General features: G+C 52.0%; 2 protein-coding genes across 4 annotated transcripts in view; one reads left to right on the top strand and one right to left on the bottom strand.

The window, feature by feature from the left end:
- TCP11 (t-complex 11) overlaps nt 1-20,510 on the bottom strand; it is a 136,696-nt gene that overhangs the window by 100,119 nt on the left and 16,067 nt on the right. The window lies entirely within an intron of this gene.
- Nucleotides 1-20,510, top strand: part of SCUBE3 (signal peptide, CUB domain and EGF like domain containing 3) — a 36,891-nt gene that overhangs the window by 5,435 nt on the left and 10,946 nt on the right. Inside the window, exons 2-10 of one of the 3 annotated variants that reach the window (XM_057304805.1) lie at nt 7,369-7,491; nt 8,703-8,828; nt 11,282-11,416; nt 12,628-12,753; nt 12,946-13,062; nt 15,164-15,211; nt 17,585-17,701; nt 19,341-19,463; nt 19,940-20,056. In XM_057304805.1, coding sequence (XP_057160788.1) covers nt 7,369-7,491; nt 8,703-8,828; nt 11,282-11,416; nt 12,628-12,753; nt 12,946-13,062; nt 15,164-15,211; nt 17,585-17,701; nt 19,341-19,463; nt 19,940-20,056 — 1,032 coding nt within the window. The remainder of the gene's footprint in view (nt 1-7,368; nt 7,492-8,702; nt 8,829-11,281; nt 11,417-12,627; nt 12,754-12,945; nt 13,063-15,163; nt 15,212-17,584; nt 17,702-19,340; nt 19,464-19,939; nt 20,057-20,510) is intronic. The other 2 variants (XM_026482714.4, XM_057304806.1) reach the window with 2 other exon arrangements.

A 20,510-nucleotide genomic window follows, 5' to 3' on the forward strand; every position in this document is an offset into this window, starting at 1 on the left:
TACAGAGAGGACGTTTTTACAAGTTTCTAATTATATTTATTTGGAGTTTTCCTCTGGCGGTTTGAAGCTGTTAACAGCAGGAACCTGTATCCCTGGTGTTTGTTTTTGTTTCTAACCAGCTGCTTGGCCCAGCATAGTGAATCCAAGTTGGAGACACCTGCCCACTGCCGAGCTGCCCACCCCGTCCCCCTTTCAGCTCTGTCTGCGCCCACCATGTTGCACTGCCCTCTTGCCCTGCCTGCCACTCGGCCCTGCCCTCTTTCCAGCCACCCCCACGCCCAAAGCCTCAGAGCATCCGCAGGCTTGCTGTGGCTCTCTGACCAGGAACATCCAAATGTCAGTTCCAGGCATTTCCATGGTTATGTATCAGACATAGCCCAGCTTGCTTCGTGCCTGAACTCCATGCTGAGTTGGGGTCGGGGGAGGCACGACAATGAGTAAGGCAGGGATTCCTCCCCCGGGTGTTTCTGGACGATAGTGAGCAGTGAGCAAGCACTGGACTGGGAGTCAGAAGACCTGGGGTCTCACCCTGCACAAGCTGTTTGTGCTTGCCCTCTCTGGGCTTGTTCCCCATCTACGTGGTGAGAGACAGGACCATTTGAGGCCCATGTGAAAAAGCCTGGGTGAAAGCTCCGTACACAGAATTATGCACCATCTAACACCGTCATTGTTCATGCTGTCATTTTCTCCATCCGTGTAAAGAGATAAGACGGATAATCATGAAGCTGGAACCTGCCTTGGCCTACTGCCTGCCTCCCTGTCCCTCTCTCTCCAGCGTTCTGTTCTTTCCTCCCTAGCCAAGGATTCCCTACCTACTCATACTCTAAAGGCCTCTGACTCAGGGTTGATTCCGTCCACATTGAAAAGGAGAAAATTCTTGTCCATTTGGGGTACCTTTAAATGAACAAGGAGCTGGTTTAGGGATAAGGTGGTAGGATTTAGAGACACTCATCATGGCCTCTTAACGGGTGACACAGCTCTCAGGTTCAGCCCTACTCTCCTCTGGGCACTGAGCACCAGCTGCTTTTCCTTGCTCTTCAGTCAAGCAGGCTCAGCTCATATAAGAGGAAGGGTCCTTTTTTAAAAAGGAAGGAAGTGCTCTGTCTCCTCTCGTTGGGGTCATTTGTGTGGTTTCCTAGACTCTCTCCAGGCCTTCCTTACCCCTGCCTATGCTTTGGCCAGGCCAAGGATGGGCCCAGGCTCCAGCTGAGGTCACAGACTCTCAGCCCGGTTCCAAGTTGGGAAGATAGCCTGAGAAGCCCAAGCGGGGAAGCCAGGCTCTGCCAGTTTGCCTACTTGCCCTTTTGATCTAGAGGGAGAGCACAGGCACACATATACAGGTCAGGGTGTCATGGCCGAAGCCCAGGCTGGTTCTACTTTGGTGTTACTTACATGTGGGAGGCAACATGGAGAAAAGGATAAGAGAACTGACCAGGAGCAGCAATGGTATGGTGCTCTCAGGTGGACCCTGGTGCCCCATCGTCATGTGCTACTTAGCACTGGGCTGGGGGGCACCTACTGGACAAGCATGTTCCAAAGAGATGCCTGAGCAGCTCCAGATAATAGCTGAAGACCCTGAGAGCCTATGAGTCCTATCGGATCCCTGTGAATCCTACCTTGGATTCATTGGTCCCAGTCTCTTCCGGCCTCTTCATCACCAAATGGATGCATTTAAGTGGGTCTCTTACTTTCTCTGAGTTTCCTATCCCCTTACCCTTAATTTAAGACTAAATTTCCTAGGACTGCCCCCCACCTAGAACAACTGTGGGGTCACAGGAAAATAAAAAGCTTTTTCCTTGTGGTAACATAGAACTAGGAAGATGACACAAATATGGACCTCATCTACTCACCCACCAACCCATCCATCTATCCATCCGTCCACCCACCCATCTGTTTTACAAATATTTACTAAATGCCTTTAGTATATCCGTCTGTCTTATTCATTGCTGGATGCCCCGCTCCTAGCACAGTGTTTGGCATGTCGCAAATGCTTGGTAACTCTTTGTTGAACAGCCAAATGCATATGATCAGTTCCCAGCTGCCATGTGGATTTCAAAGATCCAGAAGCCATGGCCTCAGGGAGGTTTCAGGAGGAAGATACTGCACGTGAACCAGAAGTTAAATAATGGTACAAGGCATCGTGTAAGAGGCATCACAAGACAGTGATTGGTCAGGCAATCAGAGAGCCTGCACTCAGCCCAGTCATCCGGGGCTAACCCGGCTTGGGCAGGAAGGACGTCACAGTCATGTGGGCCTATTAAGACACCAGGCCGGCTGCTTTGGACCTCCTCACTGGGCCCAGCAAACCTGCCGTTGTGAGTGGTAGGGTAACTACTGTGGTAATGTAAAGGGGCGGGTGGACTCTCCCCAGGGGTGTCTGCTTATCTGCAGCCTGCATTCTGCTCATTTCTATTTGTTGTTATTCCTCAGCTGGACCTGGGCAAAATTTTGAAGCAGATGGAAGTGTTTCCTTGGGGGTCCTCCTGCTTCCCTTTTGGGGTATACTTCCCCATCCTCAGAGGGAATCTAGGACTGCCCATGGTCAAATACTCCACCCTTTCTGGTCTGGTCTGCCCTCTCACCCTCTAAACGCCACCCCCACATCCCCCCCTCCTCCCCTCCCTACACTGAGCAGAGTTTACGGAGTGTTCTGCTAGCTGCGGAAGCAAAGCCAGCAGAAATGTCAGGTGGCGTTGGGAAAGCTGCGGCAGTTAGACCCATGCATTCATGCCAGGAGAGGGTGAGGCACGGAGGTCTTGACTCATCTGGGGTATCTCTGCAGCTACCACTCTCCCCCAGTTCAGCTTCTGATCCAGCCCCATTACCTGGGGTGGGGTAAAGGCACAAAAGGATAGCCCTCACGAGGGATCGTGGGGGGCAGCTTTTTGGTTCCCAACTGGCCCCTCACCCACTTCATCCTCCTCTTTGGACAGTTCCCAGCATGGATGCAGTAGACGTTGGAGAACGTACCTTCAGGGGTGTGTCTCCCCAATGTTCCCTGTACCATCACATGTTCTCCTGGTGCTGCACGTCCCTACACCAGGCCTGAAATGGGGCTTTGGTAAGAGGAAGGAGGAGCAGAGAGGGGGTTCAGAAATGATACTGGGGAGAAAGTTAGAGAGAAGGAATAAAAATAGCAGAGCTTTTTGAGCACTTACTATATGCCTGCGCTGCAGTGCTAAGTACTTCACAGGTATTAACTCATCTGATGCTCATGATAGCCCCGTGAGGAGGTGCTATTATTATGAGACACATTTACAGAGAAGGGAGCAGGTGACTTCAGAGGCTGGCCCAGGACCACACAGACATGGGTGGGGCTGGCATCTGCACTGACACAGTATCACTCCAGAATCCCTTTTCTCAAACATTCTGTCATCTTGGTGCCCCCAGTATCTTCCCACCTCGAGCAAATGGTCTATTCACATTATCTGAGATGGGAAAGGAAGACAGACAGCAGCCCAGCCCAGCCTCACCCTGGAGATCCTGATGCAGCTCATGCAGGAGAGTGCCTAGACATCCACATTTTTTAAAAGGCCCCCAGGGAATCCCAGTGTGCAGCCAGGGTTGAGAACCACGGGTCTAGACCAATCCATGTCCAACTAGCGTCAACTTGTTTCTCAGGCCAGTAGTAAATACATGCTCCCTGAGAGCTATGATGAGACTATATGCCTATGGGTATCGAAGGGATCCCTGCACGGACAAATCGTGGGTGGAGAGATGTGGTGGAAGGGTGCTCTGAAAGAATGAACTGGCAAAAGGAGGAGACACTGGATATAATGGGGGGCCCTATTTCAGAGCTCCGTTTTGTTTGTTTGTTTGTTTGTTTGTTTTTAGAGGGGGTAGGGCAGAGGAAAAGGGAGAGAGAGAATCTCAAGCAGGCTCCATACCCAGCACAGAGCCTGACGCGGTGCTCAATCTCACGACCCTGAGATCACGACCAGAGCTGAAACCAAGAATTGGGCACCCAACCGACTGAGCCACCAGGCGTCCCTCAGAGCTCTGCTTTAGGCCTGAACTGTTTCAAGATTCCATTCAAATGGTTGAAGGATCCTGTCCTCAATGTGACCAACCAAGTGAGGGAAGCTAAACATGCCGCACAAGAGGGCCTGACGGCATTAGCAGAGCAATTCAGCAATGGCAGCAAGTGAGCGGAGGCAGGCTGAGTCCCCTAGGACCAGGAACTCTTTAGGAAGGGGGCTTATCAGGAAGAGCTTTGGGGAAGACAATTTTGAGCCAGATTTGGGAAGCTGGGAACAGTGTGGCTAGAAAAGAGAGGACTGCATCTCAATAGCGAAGAACGAGATGTGTGTGAATGCTTGGACGGGGCAGGATGCTTAGACGTTGTAGAGAGAGGAGGTAAGAGAAAAAGTCTTCCTGGGCAGAGACTCTTGGCTGGAGAGGGATAAGCACTGTGAGCAGGGTGATGAGGGAGTGGGTAGGATGGTGGGAAGAGCCCAGCTGCTGGAAGCTTCTACAGGCTCTGCCGGGAAGCCTGGGTTTGCTGCCATCAGCATCAGGGGCACTCTGGTCCTAGTAAGCACTGAACTGGAGGCAAAGCAAAGAGCTTAGAACCCAGATAGCCCGGTGCAGACTCCAGCAAAGCACCCAGTGATTCGGAGACAGGCAGTCCCTCTGAGATGGCCCTAGAGGAAGGGCTTCCCGATGGATTTCCAAATTGCCCTGCTGGCTGCTGGGGAAGGGATGGTGAGAGACAGAAGAGGGCTCGAAGCAGGATGGACAGAATGACCATTTGTCACTGGGATTGTCCAATGCCCCATGACAGCCTTGAAGACTCACAAGGGCACGTATAAATGTGGGGACAGAGAATAAGGACTTGGACCTCTGGGTGCCTTGTCTTTCTTCATGTGTTTAGCCATACTTGAAATTTCCTGATGGTCAAATGCTTATCCAGTCTCCAAAACTCAACCTGGATCCCACTGCTCAGGAAGTTTTTTGGTCCACCCAGGCCTAGGAGTATCCCTTACTGTCTCTGAGAGTAGTGCTCCAATAGAACTTCCTGTAATGTTGGAAATGCTATCCATTAGTGGTGGCCATTAGCCACATGTGGTCATTGAGCACTCGGCCTAGTGCAACTGAGCGACTGAATTTTGAATTAATTATGTGCTTCATGGCTACCATCATAGACAGCACAGTCCTAGAGCATCTGTTGTCTGAACCAGCTTCTGTACATCAGGAACCTACCATTTTCCAGATATTTTATTAGGAACTTTACAGAGATTGTCTCATTAACTGTTCACAGACTCTCACGAGGAGGAATAAACCCCATTTTAAAGAGGAAGAAATAAGAGAATCAGAAAAGCCTCCCTAGAGAGGTAGAGCTGGATTGAATCTGGAACGGACTGGTTTCAGAGCTTAGGCTCTTTTTATGAGAATACATTTCTTTGTACCATATATTCTCCAACAGTTGGACCTACTAACTCCACACAGCCTCTTACTCTCTACTCTCTACTATCCTTCCTGCCCTCTCTAATGAACTAGTCTTCATGCCCCCCTTCTCTGTTCTTCCACATGGGGATGAGTTCCCCGGATGGGCCAGCAGGCAGACACCGTTTCTGCAGAGCCTGAGTGAGGCGGAGAGTAAGTGTGAGTGACAGCAGCTGCGCTCACCGGGTGTGGGGGTGCTGCAGAGGGGTCGGAGAGAGTTGGAAGTAGAGTACAGAGCTGAATGGAAGCCCAGAAGATCTGAGGCAGGATGTTTGGGGGGCACTCTTCCAAATTTCAGTTCTCTTCTTTGTCCCAGGAAACCTCAGTCCTGCCCCCAAAGTACTGCTTGAAATATGAAAGCAGAGGACAATTCACTGTTTCAAGCTAGGACTCCTGGGTGTCTATAAATTGGAGTGATTACTGGTCCACTCGTTCATTCACATTCAGTAAAAATCTATCAAGCACCTTAAGGATTTGGATTCTGTAGCGTGGCGACAAGGCCTGAGGATCTGCATTTTAACAAAAGCCAGGCAACGCTACAGTCCACTGTCTTAATGGCAAATCCCATTTCTTGATTTGCAGGTGGCTACCTTCACACGTGGATTCCCCAGTTCACAGCGCGAAGTAGCCTCTTCCTCCTCTGAACTTCCTTTTCACAGGGATTCTCAAGCGTGGCTGCACAGTAGACTCATCGGGGGAGCTTTTGAAAAATACCGTGGGCTCGCTGACCAGGACCTCTGGGGATGGCACTGGGCATCCCCGAGGGGAGTTAACTCTGATGATGTGTAGCCAGGGTTGAGGACCCCTCACCTTCTGTCTGATGTCTCTGTGGTGTTCAACCACACCTCATGTTACTTACTTCTGGCTGGGCCGAGTCACGTCGGGGCCTCCACAGCCTTCAGCACAGTGCCTTTCACAAACACACCCCGTAAAACATTTTCAACTGAATGCAACACGTTGCATATTTTAGCTCTGCTTTATGCGCACCGTAGCGTTGCCGCAGGAGTTGGAATCTTCTGCCCAAAGGTGATAAATGATTTTCTTTGCCCTGTCCTTTCAGAACCATCCTCTTTTTTTGCTAGATCTTGGGTGGCCTCCTCCTTCAGCATAGCTCTGTGAGGAGCACCTCGTGTCAGAGTGAGAGCCAGGAGCGAGAAGAGGACCTTGGGTTAGATGGAAGAATTCAGGCTGGTGGGCTAGACGAGCTAGAGTCTGCTGGAGAGCCACGTGGGCCCCACTGATCAGGCTTTGGGTTGCTGGGACCAGCCCCTGCCCGGTCCTGGTCCCTCTGCTGTTGACAGCACAGGGGCCGAGGGAAATCTTCCAAGATGGAACTTCTTTCCTCTAAAGATTCTTGGCGCCACGGTAGGCAAGTGGGAGCAGGCCTGGTCTCAAGCAAAACTGTGAGGCAGATAAGGATTTCTCGGGTGCCCTGTCTTCTCCCTTTCTTCCTCCTTCCATTACCGAGGTCCGCTGGACCCTGCCACTTTCCCAGAGGCCACTGTCCCCATGCCTCTTCTCCCCCGCCCCCCACCAAGCCTGCTCCTAAGAGAGGTAAACTAATTCACACTAAGTTGAATATTTCTAATCAAGGTAAGTGTGCTACTTGGTCCAAGGGTTTTTGTTTGTTTTTAAATCAAAGAGGAGTGCTTCAAATGATGGAATTTTAGCTGTCATTATGGATTAAGTATTTCTGAGGGGAGTGGGGGTGTTTTCTGAATTCCTGAAATTACAGAGCTGACCCACTCTGAAATCGGAAGGGTGTGAAAGAGCACCTGCTCTTGGAGGGGTCACTATCTCTATTTTAGAGGAGAGGGCATTTTGCCCTTGGGGAACCACCTTCAAGACACCCCTTGGGGAAAAAAAGACACCCTTTGGGATGCACTGGCAGAGGGTCTCACGTGCTCCCTCTGCCCCTGCCAGATGTGGACGAATGTGTGGAGGGGACCGACAACTGCCACATCGATGCTATCTGCCAGAACACCCCACGGTCGTACAAGTGCATCTGCAAGTCTGGCTACACAGGGGATGGTAAACACTGCAAAGGTGAGGCTGGGAGGGCCCTGAGAGGGAAATCAGTGCCACTGCCCTCAGCCACACTGCGCATGACAGTAAGGCCTGCAATCCCTGCGGGCTCGGGGAAGGGGGTTTTCCCAGGGAGGGCACCATAGAGGCTAGCTGAGGCTCTGGTTGGGAATGGTTCACAGCCTCCCAGCTTGGCTGGGTGGGGGGGGGGTCAGAATCATGGGACTAAGGCCTGAGGTGCTCTGCCATCGGAACCTCCATCTTTAGACCCTTCTACCATTCCCACATACGATGAGAACAGACAGTTTACCCCAGGGGAAATTCATACCATAAACAAACACATTCTTCCCCTCTCATAATTAAAGCAATGAAAATTAAAGCAAGCTTGAGGTGTTATTTTCAATGTATGACCTTCAGTGTTGGTAAGACTTTACTGGACAAGGTACACTCATTAATTCTTGGTGACATTATAAACCAAAAAGTGATTTTGTCATACCTTGCAGGAATCTTAAAAGGTATTTATACCCTTTGACCTAGAAAAGGTATTTATATCCTTTGACCTTTTATTCTTAGGGACTTATTCAAGGGAAATTCATAGAAACAAAATAATATTAGGGAGAAGATGTTCTTTATGCATTATTTATGATAGTAAAATAAATGGAAGGACTCTGACAATAGCAAAAGGATGAATAAATTATGATCTAGCAACATAATGGAATATTCTGCAAACATGTATAGTGGTAATTAGAAAGACTGGGTGGAGACATAATGAAAATGTTTATGACTTAAGTTTATTTTTATTTATTTATTTACTTATTTATTTATAGAGAGGGAGAGAGGGGTGGGGGAGGGGCAGAGTGAGAGGGAGAGAGAGAATCCTAAGCAGGCTGCATGCTCAGAGCGGAGCCTGATGCGGGGCTTGATCTCACGACCTGAGATCATGACCTGAGCCAAAATCAAGAGTTGGACTCTTAACTAGCTGAGCTACTCAGGAGCCCCTATGACTTAAATTTAGATAAAAATAGCAAAATGCAAAATGGTTTGTAGGCTATGGAAGTAACTATGTAAACACACGTACACACACAGAGAAGATGTATACACACACACACACACACACACACACACACACACACACACACACACACATTTAAACAACCACAGGGCTGAGCCCAGGGGTAGACAGTGGGGGGCATGGTGTTGGGCCAGCTGCCTCAGATCCTCTTTGCCCACAGACGTGGATGAGTGCGAACGAGAAGATAACGCAGGTTGTGTGCACGACTGTGTCAACATCCCTGGCAACTACCGATGCACCTGCTATGATGGATTCCACCTGGCACACGACGGACACAACTGCCTGGGTGAGCAAAGGAGAGGGAGAGGAGGTGTGAGCAGAGGGGCTGTCTTGTGGGAAGGAGGCATTTCCAGCATTTCCCATTTCCTGGGCAAGGAGAGGAAGGTGATCAAAAAGCTGCATTCTCATAAAATAGAGAACAAGGTCAACCTCCCCTTTGAGACTGGGCACTGAGGATGACATAATCCTGCTGCTGGATGAAAAACATCAGAGGAGATGCTGCTAGAAAGTGCCCCCAGGGCAAGAGCCAGAAGATGACAATAGTGGGTGTAGCCATAGGGAGCAGAGCATGGTGGGAAGGTGATTTGCTCCACAATTCAATAAATGGGAGGAATGTTTGATGATGATGATGATGTTGCTGCTCCCCTGGGTCCTGGGGAGCCTCTAACCCTTAAAGACTGGTTTTCTTCCAGCTTGTCCTACAATCTCCAGGCTCTCCCTCTCCTCTCTTCTTAGGCCTCAATCTGACCTGATCTTTGACCCAGGAACTAGGCCAGAGATAGGAGAATCTCTAGGGAATTCCACTCAACTTTGATCTCTTATCATTTTGGAAAATTACTGGGGCCATGTCAGATTCTTCCCCAAGTAGAAACACTGAACCCCATAGCAGAAAAGGATTTGAAATGTGAAGCCAGGGGTCCTTCTCCAAATTCTTCCTCTCTGGTGTCAAAACAAAAGTAGAAGACTGGAAGACTAGAAGACCAGGAAAGGAAGAGAAGAGGAATGATGCCCAGAAAAGCAGCTAGGCTCCTTCCCCACCTGACCAAACTGATGAATTCTCTGAGGTTCCATTGGTGTAGGAGAGCCTCCTACAGAGCTGCCTCTAGACCCAGTCACATCCCATCTTTGGACCAGGCTTATAGGTTTCTACTCCCCACCTGGGCCTCTACAGCCTGAGCCCTGCTGGGCCCTTCCCCCCAGCCATAGCCACCTCTTCTACCAGGGAAGGACCTCACTTCTCTTCTGCCCAGTCACCCATGAGGGCCTCTTTGGGGACTCCTTCAGAAAGAGAAGCGATGACACTTTGACCAGGACAGTTAGTTTCCTGCAGGACGGGAAACATCCGCTTCTGAGTTCTTTGGTTGCCTTTGACCTTTCTAAGCCCCTGATTCTCACCAAGTCTTGTTCTCTTGGGGAGAACCAACCAGAGGGTAAGAGAATGAGTAGGTATGGAAAGGGTCAGAGGGAGCAAGGTCTACCTAACCCTACCCTTAGGGTTGGGGTTCAAAGTCTCAACTCTACCTTTGGCTTTTAGGGGAACCCTAAGTCATCCATGCCCTGGGCCTCAGTTTCCCCACTGAGAATTGGAGGCAGAAACTTGGCTAAAGAGCAGCAAAGTCACAAGGTTGCACTAGAAGGGAGCAAATAGAAGGATGGACTGTAGGATGGGGCAACAGTGGGAAGACAAGGATGGGGAGAAGTCAGGGCTGTAGTGAGAGAGGGGGAAGGGACAGGAATAAGTCAAAGGAGAGTATACCTCCTTGACTTTAACAACAGGTACCTCTCTCAGGCAGGAGCCTGTTGGATCCGTGCCCCTCTGCCCTTGGATAGAAGGGGGAAAGAACAGGGTTTCAGGGCTCAGCAGACAAGATGGGAAAAGAGGGGCAGATGAGGGCCTCAGGAGCTCAATTTCCAGCTGCTCTGTTTGGAGACCAATTTCCCGGAAGCCTGCTTGGCCAAGAAAAACCTAGAAGGGCTTGGGACTTGGGAGGGCAGCAGGTAGGACAGAGATGGAGTCAAGGCATTGAAGCGGGAGCCCCAGAATGAGCTTGGCTCTGGGACCTGGGGGGCGGCGATTTGGGGTGGTAATTAGGGTGTGGCCTGGCAGCTCTCCGCCCACCCCTCCCCGCCAAGCTACCAGACTGTTTTGTTAAACCAAAATAGGAGAAAGGCTAGGGACTGTGGCAGCAAGCCCAGGCCTGGGGGGAGGGGAGGAAGGATGGGGCCGTGGCCTGTCCACAGAAATGGTCCCTGCCCTGCAAGGAGTTGAGGCTTGCTGCCTTTACCCACGTTGCCCCGCAGACTTAGCACCATGGCCACAGCTCTCCCTGCACTTGGAGCCAGTTCCAAGTTCTCTCATTCCTTGGCTGCAACCACTGCCCCAGCTCCTCTCTCTGACCAATCTCCATCCTTATCATCCTCTCTCTTCCTCTTGCCCTGGCTCCTTTCCTGATTTCCTCTGCTCTCACACCCAATTCCAACAAGTGAGGGAAAGGGAGGCAAGTCTTCACCTGAGAGAGGCAGGTTCAACTGTCCTCTCTCCACTGGCTTAGCTCCCCAGCTCTGCCCTCTTAGGGTGGCCTCTTCAAGAGCAGTGGAACATTAGTGATGAGTGAGTGAGAACTTTCTGGCCTAAGACTGGGTGCTGCATTGGGGTGGGGAGGGTGTGCTGAAGTCTCAGGGCACACTCCGGACCCTGGCCTGCACCCCATGGCCTCACCAACCACCCATCCTACACAGATGTGGACGAGTGTGCCGAGGGCAATGGTGGCTGTCAGCAGAGCTGCATCAACATGATGGGCAGCTATGAATGCCACTGCCGGGAGGGCTTCTTCCTCAGCGACAACCAGCACACCTGCATCCAGCGGCCAGAAGGTCAGCCCATAACCGGGGAGGGCCCAGCCCTGCACTCCCAGGCTTCTCTCCACCTGCGGGGGAGTTTTCCCTCAATACCCCCTAGGTCTCACCCTCAACTCCACTGGCTCCTTCCTCTCTTGTCCCTCAACCCAGTCACATCCTAAGGGTTCCATGGGCAGACACCGTGTCGGAGGAAAATCTGGGGGAATTCATTTGGGGTTGGGATCAGTGTGGGATTGAGGTTACTATGGGGCGTCCTCTGTGTCCAGATCCAAGGTGGATGTCGTGCCTAATTGTGGACGGCTGAGCTCTAAGCTGCTGTTATCTGAGGGCCTACCCATTCTTTATTGCTTGCATTGGATAGGAGGGTGAGGCAGGAAGAGTGGGGTATTGTCTGTTTCTGTGACTCTGTCTCCTACCCCCACCCCAAAACTGTGACATCCCTGAGGGCAGGGACTATGTCTAATTCATCTTTGTATCTCCAGAACCTAATATACTGCTCTGCGTGTAGTGGGAGCTTAATAAATATTTGTTGAGTAAAATCTTATAGTAATGAGGGGCACTCAGCTGGCTCAGTTGGTAGAGCATGCGACTCTTGATCTCGGGGTGTGAGCTGGGGCCCCACACAGGGCGTAGAGTTTACTTTAAAAAAATCTTATAGTAATTATCAGTACCAATTACCTCCCACTCACATTATTATTATCTTCTTCCTGGTTCGACGGTAAGCTCTTTGAGGAAAGAGATAATGCTTGTTTGTTTGTTTTAAAGATTTTATTTTTAAGTAATCTCCACACCCAACGTGGGGCTCAGATTCACAACCCCAAAATCAAGAGTTACGTGCTCTACCGACTGAGCCAGCCAAGCACCCCAAGAGATGTGTGGTTTTTGTTTTTTATGTTTTCTGGGTCCTTCCTAAATCCACCAGTACCTAGCACAGTGCTGGATAACTATTAGACACTACTTTTTGGTTGTCTGAAGGAGAGGGTGCTCGTGCAGGGTTTTGGGGGGCTGGGTATCAATACCTATAAATCACTCAGAATGGCTCTGAGCCCCACTCATTAGCACCCAGCTCCAGGCGGGATGGGGGCTGGCGAGGGGGAGTCCTCTCCTGCCTGTGTTGCAGCCTCAGTGGATTCTCTGAATCTCCTAGGCCCCACTGTCCCACTAGTTTCTCTTCCTCTAGGCATCCAGGGATATGGAGCACTCACCTCCCTCCTCTTCCCTTTTAGAAGGAATGAATTGCATGAACAAGAACCACGGCTGTGCTCACATTTGCCGGGAGACACCCAAAGGGGGTATTGCCTGTGAATGCCGCCCTGGCTTCGAGCTCACCAAGAACCAACGGGACTGTAAACGTGAGATAACAGGGATGGCAATGGGGGAGAAGGAGACACAAAGAGGAAGTGCATGGGGACTGGGCGGCAAGACGTGGGAGGAAAAGGGAGCGTGGGAGAGGCAACTAGAGCAGAGGGCCAGTCTCCGTGCTGTGGAAAATGCTGGTGCCCAAGGAGCAGCAGGCTGACAGGCCTCCCGCCCTCTCTGCACAGTGACGTGCAACTACGGTAATGGTGGCTGCCAGCACACGTGCGATGACACAGAGCAGGGTCCCCGGTGCGGCTGCCATGTCAAGTTTGTGCTCCATACCGACGGAAAGACATGCATCGGTGGGTGAGGCCCATGAACTCGAGTCCAGCTGGGATGGAGGGGTGGGGGTGGGGGCCTAGGGAACCAGGGGAGGGTGCTGGGTGCAGAATGACTGGTGAGTGTACTGAAGAGCCAGATGACAAGGCCAGGTCTAGTGAGGGACAACCTGAGAGCTTGCAGGGCTCACCCTCTTCTCCCCCGCCCATTAGTTCTCCTGCTCTGCCCCCCAGGGGCCCTCACCATCCTCTTTACCCAGGATAAAGTGTTGCCAAACTGGGAATAATTAGCAGAGATGCTTGTTGACCAAGGCTGTGCTTGAGAGGGGGAGGAGAGCTGGGGCCATGGAGCTGACGAAGCCTGACCCAAGGCCCTGGTGGACTAGTGTGGTAAGAAGGGAGCTGTCATAGCCCATCGTCCCCGCTCTGGAACTGAGGGTGGGACACAGCGCTCTCTCCTGGAACAACCAGCCCTGAACTGACAAATGGGGTTTCCTGACTCCAGGTTTCTTCTTCCTCTCCGTCCTGTGTACCCCTGCCCACTCCCCTCCCCCTAGCCCTCATCCCCTCCTCTCTCCTCCACACTTCTGCCTGCAGCCCTTCACTGCCCCACCAGCTCCGGCCTTCCATCCCTCTCGCCCTGGTTGGGGCCTTCTTAACACCTGGATCCCTTTTCCTGAATTCCTAGGCCTTACCTCACATACCTTCAGGTACCATAGATGGGTTTGATTCCATGATTCCTGAAGTTTAATTCCTCACCCCTTCTGTCTTTAGGACTTTTGTGAAGGCCAATTACTACGTGCTCACAGAGTGCTGAGAAAGACGATGGGACAAGCTGTCCCCCTGGAGAAGTGGGAAATGAAAGGGAAGGGTTTGGGCAGGGAGAAAGGCCGTGTCTGGAGCCGGGCAGGGGCAAGCTTGCTCTGTGGGCACGGCTGTTTATGGATGCCGGTCATCTCATGGGCTACAACATGCGGAGGACGAGGAAGCGTGAACACAGTCGCTCTGTGTATTTGTCAGAGACATGACATTCGGCTTAAGAACCAGACTCTTCCCATCTCTCTCCAGAGACCCCGCCTGTCTCTGCAGACAGCATTGCCCTAACCCCCAGACACAAGAACAGGGGAGCAAATGATGCTCTTAAAGGTGTCCTCCAAGTACCTGCCCCAGTGACTCACACACACGGTTCTAAACTTCTTTAATTAAACTCTCTCCTGCTACACGTTTCCCTCTGAACTAACCCTTCAAAGACGCTGGGACATTTTTAGGTCTTCATGTTGCCTTCTCCTAGCTGGTTTGTTCCAGCTCCTTTCATTTTTTTTTCCTCATAAGTCAAATTCTTCTGCTTCCTAAACCTCCTACCATCCCCTGGACACACTCACACATCCCCAAAATCCCCTAAAAGAAACTGCATGCGGTCCCCAAAGAAAAGCTGCATGTATCAGGACAGAGCTCGGACCCATGAATGTGGAGCCAGGTCCCTCTCTGGTTGCCTTCTGTTCAAATAGTCCTGGGCATGGCTGCTTTTGAAAATACTCCTAGTAAGCTTGAGCTCTTCTCTAATGCAAGACCCATTCTGTCTTCTGGACCATGGCCAAGCGAGGCAGAAGAGAGCAAATGAGGCAGCTCTAAGGGTTCACGGTTGTATTTTTCCCAAGTTCCTCTTCCTTTTCTCCAATAGAACTTAGTTTGCCTTGCCCTAATTTCATTTTTCTCCCCAGCCCTGGTAGGAGGAAACATCAACGTTCAGGGCCGCCAGGACATTCAAATTTAGCGGGGAGACGGAAAGGGCAGTATAGTTTAGCCAAAAGGGTCGGCACCCTTTGGGATTTGGCGGCTTGTAAGATTTGAGATTGCGTCCCAGCTCTGCCTTTGGACGCCATCCCCATGATGGCCCCTCTCTGGTACTCTGTTTTCCATCAGTTACCTGGTGGGAGCCTGGATTCTTTGAGGATGCCAGGCAGAACAAGGCTGGGGAGCTAAGTGTAGGAGTCTCAGGGCTCATCACTTGGGGCTAGTGGTTTGGGGCTACAGGGGTGGAGGAGGGCGGGGAGGGGGCTGGGGCCCAGTGGGCCACAGTGGCTGCTGCCCAGCATCTAAACAGCTTTTTTACAATGTTAAACAGGGGAAAGGCGGCTAGAGCAGCACGTCCCCCCTCAGGCCGTTTCTAATGGTAAATATGTCTGCTCTCTCCGCTTGCTCTCACTGGCTTGCTAGGGGAAGGGCTAACCTGCTGGGGCTCCCACTAACTGCATGCCCACTGGGCCCAGCCTGACTGGACTCCAGCCTACGAGCAGGGCTCCCCTGCAGCCTGGGTACTGGGCCCAGTGGGTGACAGGACACCTGAGTCCCCAAGAGCTGGCCCAGAAGCCTTCATGTTGGTTTTGTCTTTGTTCCTCTCCCTCTCCTCCTCTCCTGCTCCTTCCTACCCCCTTCTCCCTCTCCCACCTTCTAACACCTCACCCCTTCCCAACCATCTGCCCCCTCCCTCTCTCTGCCTTCTACACAGCAAAAGACCCAGCAGCTCCAGCTCGCCCGTTGTGCCCATTAGGTGGCTGAGATAGGGGTGGGATAGAGTTCGAGGCCATCCCCTCCTTGGGGCCATGTCCTTGGGTTCTTACCCACACCAGCTCACAGCATCACTCGCCATTCTGTCCCACCATTATGGGTACCAGCATGACATCTGAATTTAGACAGACCTGAGTTTGAATCCTGCCTCTGCCACTTTCTAACTGTATGACCTCCAGCAAGCTACTTTCTTCTCTGATCCTCAGTTTACTCTTCTGTAGACAGGGAGACAGAGTTCTCCCTTAGGGTTGCTCAGAAAACGGAGACAGTGTGTGCAGAGCATCTAAGTGCCTGGAGCAGAGCAAGCACAGATTAAACTGTGGTCTAATACTGCAACCCGAAGAGCAAAGGGTTGAGGCTATGCCATCCTGCCGGCCCAACCCTGGCCTGGCGAATGCTGCCCTACAGGGAAGGGCAGCTATGCCCGGCTTCCTGGTCTGACCTGGATGGACGTTGTGCCAGCTCCGCTGCTCCCCACCCTGGATCCCTCTGAACCTACCTTGTCTTGGCGCAGGATCTCTGTTCCTCTCTCCCTGCTCCAGGGCTTGGGGGCCCTCTTCTTATGCTAAGAGCACTCTTGGGGGGAATGACGAGGCTTGGAGCCTGAAATCAAGGTTCCCTCCCAGGTTCTTCCCATGGTCTCGGGGAAGCACAGGAGACTAGGGTGGGAGTGGCACATAGGAGATCCCACTTTGGTTACTCCCAAACCTGGGCATTTGAGCAACCAGGGCATGACTGGGGACCCACAGGCAAAGTTGGGCTTCTTCTAGAACCCTTGCCTTGGTGGTCTCCTTGTTGACAAGGGTTGGGCTTGGGTTTTAGGAGTCAAAGATTCAAGATGATAGTATTCTCTGCTGCTTTCCTCTTTTAGTTCCCTTGATTCAGAGAACCACTCTCCTTTCTTCCCTAGGAGAGGGCTTGGGATTTTGTCTCTCCGATGGGAGAACTCTAGGCCCCCCAGAGGATGGCCCGCGCCTCCTCCAGAGTCCCTAGGTCAGGGCCTTGCGCTATGTGAACTGATGGTTTGCCCCTGGGCGTACCTGACTCTCCTGAGCTGCAGTTTAAGCTTGTTTATGTCCTGCTCTGAATTCAGAAAATAGGGAGAGTGACCATCCATACTCTCCCTATTGTGACCCTCTCAGCAAAGAGAGAACTTACCAGTCAAGAGGGGACAACCGAAGAGACTTACTTAGCTTTGAGGTTCTCTGGCTCTCATCTACCTTCTTATACCCTGCCTCATCCTCTGGATTCTTCTTCTCCTTTTGCCCCCCTCTCCTACCTAGACAGTCTCTCCCCATTAGGAAAGGAAAACAACAACAGAACAGCCAACTTATCTCCACCTGGAACTAAAAAAGAGGCTTGGGAGGAGTTGGAGGTAGCCAGGAAGGGGCTGGGAAATGACCAAGGATGTGCCTCTCCTCTGAGGACGGGCAGTCAGGCCTGGAACCGGGATCTTTTTTTAAGACAGCTGAGCAAGGAGGAAGGGAGAGATGAATTGGTGGCCATCCCTCCGCTGTCTTAGGGATCACTAGGCTCACTCTTCCCAAGACTATCAACACCATAGAGATAGTTGGTGGAAAAAGGAGGAGACTCCTGTCTGTCCCTTCTTGTTCCCTGGCGGCTGAGAACCACCCTTCCTTAGCTCCCATCCCTCCCTGCGCCCTCCCCGTTCCACCTCCTCCACCCCCTCAGCACATTCCTGCCTGACAGCTCTGGCTTGTACCTGCCTCACTGCTGTCCACCTTGTTTCAATCAAGTAGGGGGCAGGGAAGTGGACTGCTTGGCTGCACTCGTGAGGGGATGGGGGCTGGGACTGATGGGAGGAAGGGGGCTGGGAGCCTCCACTGAATGCTCCTTCAAAAGCACAGGGAGGCAGCTGAGGCCTTCCCTCCCGTGCCTCTGCACTCTCCTCCCCTCGAGTTTGTGACTCCTCCAAGCCAGTAACCCAATTACCATCCCCCACCTCCCTCCTAAACAGAGACCTGTGCTGTCAACAACGGGGGCTGTGACAGTAAGTGCCATGATGCAGCCACGGGCGTCCACTGCAGCTGCCCTGTGGGCTTCATGCTGCAGCCAGACAGGAAGACCTGCAAAGGTAAGGACTCTCAGAGGACAGGAGCATCAGGGTAAGGGGCTGAGGTTGGGACCAGAGATACAGTACCTATTATGGGAGCTCCTCGACCCCTGGAGGCTGTCCTGATTAGAAAGAACTGAGGGCATGGCTAGCGCTTGTCTCTTGTCCGCTTTTCCCACCTCAGTTCAAGCGGCAGTGCCTCCTGCCCCAACCCTACATTGTTTTCCTTACTCTCATTCCTATCCCCCTGCGGGTCCCTAACCCTCTTGCTTAATGAACATGCCATTCTCATTTGTCCCCGGGTCTAGGATATTTGAGCCCTGACTGTGTGTGTACAAGGTCACAGATGTGTTCCATAACCTTCTTAACCCACATTCCCCAGACCTTTCCAAGTGGAAAGGCTACAATGGTCAGAGGGAGAAGAAGGTGGCAGTTGGGAGCGCTGATGCTGGAGCCTGGCTACCTGGGTTCAGATCCCAGCTCTGCAATCCTGGGCAAGTTACTGAGTGTCTGTGCCTCAGTTCCACTACAATAATGGTGCTTGTCGTAAGGACTAAATCAGTTGTATATAAATTAAACATAAAGTACTTAGAACAGTACCTGACAAATGGTAAGCGTCTTGTGTTAACTATTATTATGGTATAATTTCCCAGATTGTCCGTCCTATTTCCTTTCCTTTTAATAAGCCAGGTCTGGGAGAAAGGTGAAGTGGGGGAGGAAAAAGGGACGGTAGCCATACTGAAAATAATGATTCATCAGATCTGTGTCCCCTGGTCACAAGAAGGACTGGAAAGAGGACTGGGTTCCTTCTTTGTGTCTTTTGGCCCAACAGCTGGCAGAGAGGATAGGGAGACAGGGAGGGCTGGGGCAGCAGGTCAGACAGCCAGAGTTGAAAGGTTTCCTGCTGGGAAGGACTGTTGACAGGTATGCTAAGAGTGAAGTGGAAGACTGCCCTCTCTGCCCCCTCCCCCAAGTAGGGGTGAGTAGCCTGGGTCCTGTCTGCCACCAGCTTGGGGAACTTGACCTCAGGAAGGAAGCTGCTCACGGGCCCCCCTTCCCTTCCTAGTGCTGAAAGCCGCCTCAGGCCTGAGCCTCTCCAGACCTCTCCCAGTCCAGCCCCCTGCCTGGCCCCCACCCCTCCCCCAGCAGCTACCCAGCCTCACTGGCTCTCCTGGAGGTCCTGGTGCCTGGCTCTCTCCTAGCTCCTCCTCTCTGAGGGGCTGCCCCTTGAATCTCCTCCTCTCTGTGCCAACCCCCACACAATCGCCTAGGGCTCTTAGGCTAGGCAGGGGTGGGGGTCAGTAAGGGATAAACCTTATCCACCAGCCTTTGGGGGAAGGGCCATCACCACAGAATGAGGGGCAGAAAATAGCCCCCCAGTTCAAATGCCTACCTACTTCCTACTCCAAGCAATTCCCTGCTTCCCATCTGTCCCTTTTTAGAGGGCTCAGTCCCAGGAAAGGTGTTCCTAATGGCCACAGATCCTACAAACACGGAAGAAACAGAGACTAGAGAGTGAGAGAGGAGTCAGAACGGCAGGCCCAGGGCTCTGCTTGATTTTCTCTGTCTCTGTGAGGAAGGGAAGGAGGTTATCTCCTTATTTATTGTCCACGGGCTTTAGTATCACCTTTGATTCTCTCTACTTTGTCCTCTTCCCCAGACATAGACGAGTGCCGCTTGAACAATGGGGGCTGTGACCACATTTGTCGCAACACAGTGGGCAGCTTTGAATGCAGCTGCAAGAAGGGCTATAAGCTTCTCATCAATGAGAGGAACTGCCAGGGTGAGCAGACGTGGGCCAAGGGGAAAGCCTGGGGAGAGGTTCTAGGGGTAGGACAGCTTCAAGGGGGCCAGAGGGCCAGAGTCTGAGAAAGTCAGTGGACACTGTGAAGAGTCTTCATAGGCAGTGTCATGCTGAAATTAGCAAACGTACCCCCTCTTCTTGACAGACAGCTCTACCTTGCTCTAGGCAAGGAGAAGGGATGGATTTCTCCCCGTTTCAAATCCTTGGCAGGATCTGACCTGCCTAACCACATATGCTGACCCTGCTCCATGGGCACCAGATCTCACAACGCCCAACTCTATAGACTACAAGTGGAGGGGGCACAGGGCATGGGTGGGCACTGCTAAATCACTGATCCTAGGGCTGGGCCATGAGGGAGGGCCAAGGGCCCTCATGTGGGTCCTTCATCTGAGCAAGGGGTCCCAGGGTCAAATGCCTCAAGACAGATTCAGTGGCTTGTATCCCTGTTCTTCCAGATATAGACGAGTGTTCTTTTGATCGAACGTGTGACCACATATGTGTCAACACACCAGGAAGTTTCCAGTGCCTCTGCCATCATGGCTACTTGCTGTATGGTGTCACCCACTGTGGGGGTAAGCCAGCAAACTCAGACCCTCCACCACGTAGCCCCTTTCACCTCCACACCCTGACACTGAACAAGTTCCTGAGTTGGCTTGTGGCTATGGGCATTCCCCAGGTACATGTGCCATGTCTGCGTCCATTGTGATGACCTGGGAGAAATTAAGACAACTAGGAGACGAGATCAGGGAACAGCATTCTGCCTCCATAATTCCTCTCTCCCATCCCATCGCTGCCTCTTGACTCCCATCCTCAACTTCCAAATTACAGCCCCAGTGGTAGGAAGGAGTGAAAGGCTTTAAAAAGCTTGTCAGCCAGGCCCCTTCTCAGTCAGTTGTTCTTTGACTGGGGACAGAGATAAGGGACAGAAGTCCTAGGCTTGAGCTTTTCTCAAGCCAGTAGTCATCTTGGAGTACCTGGAACTCAAAAGGTCCTCACTCACTGCCCACTCCGTGGCTCCTCCTCTGC

Source organism: Ursus arctos, unplaced genomic scaffold (genome assembly GCF_023065955.2).
Source record: "Ursus arctos isolate Adak ecotype North America unplaced genomic scaffold, UrsArc2.0 scaffold_31, whole genome shotgun sequence".
NCBI lineage: Eukaryota > Metazoa > Chordata > Mammalia > Carnivora > Ursidae > Ursus > Ursus arctos.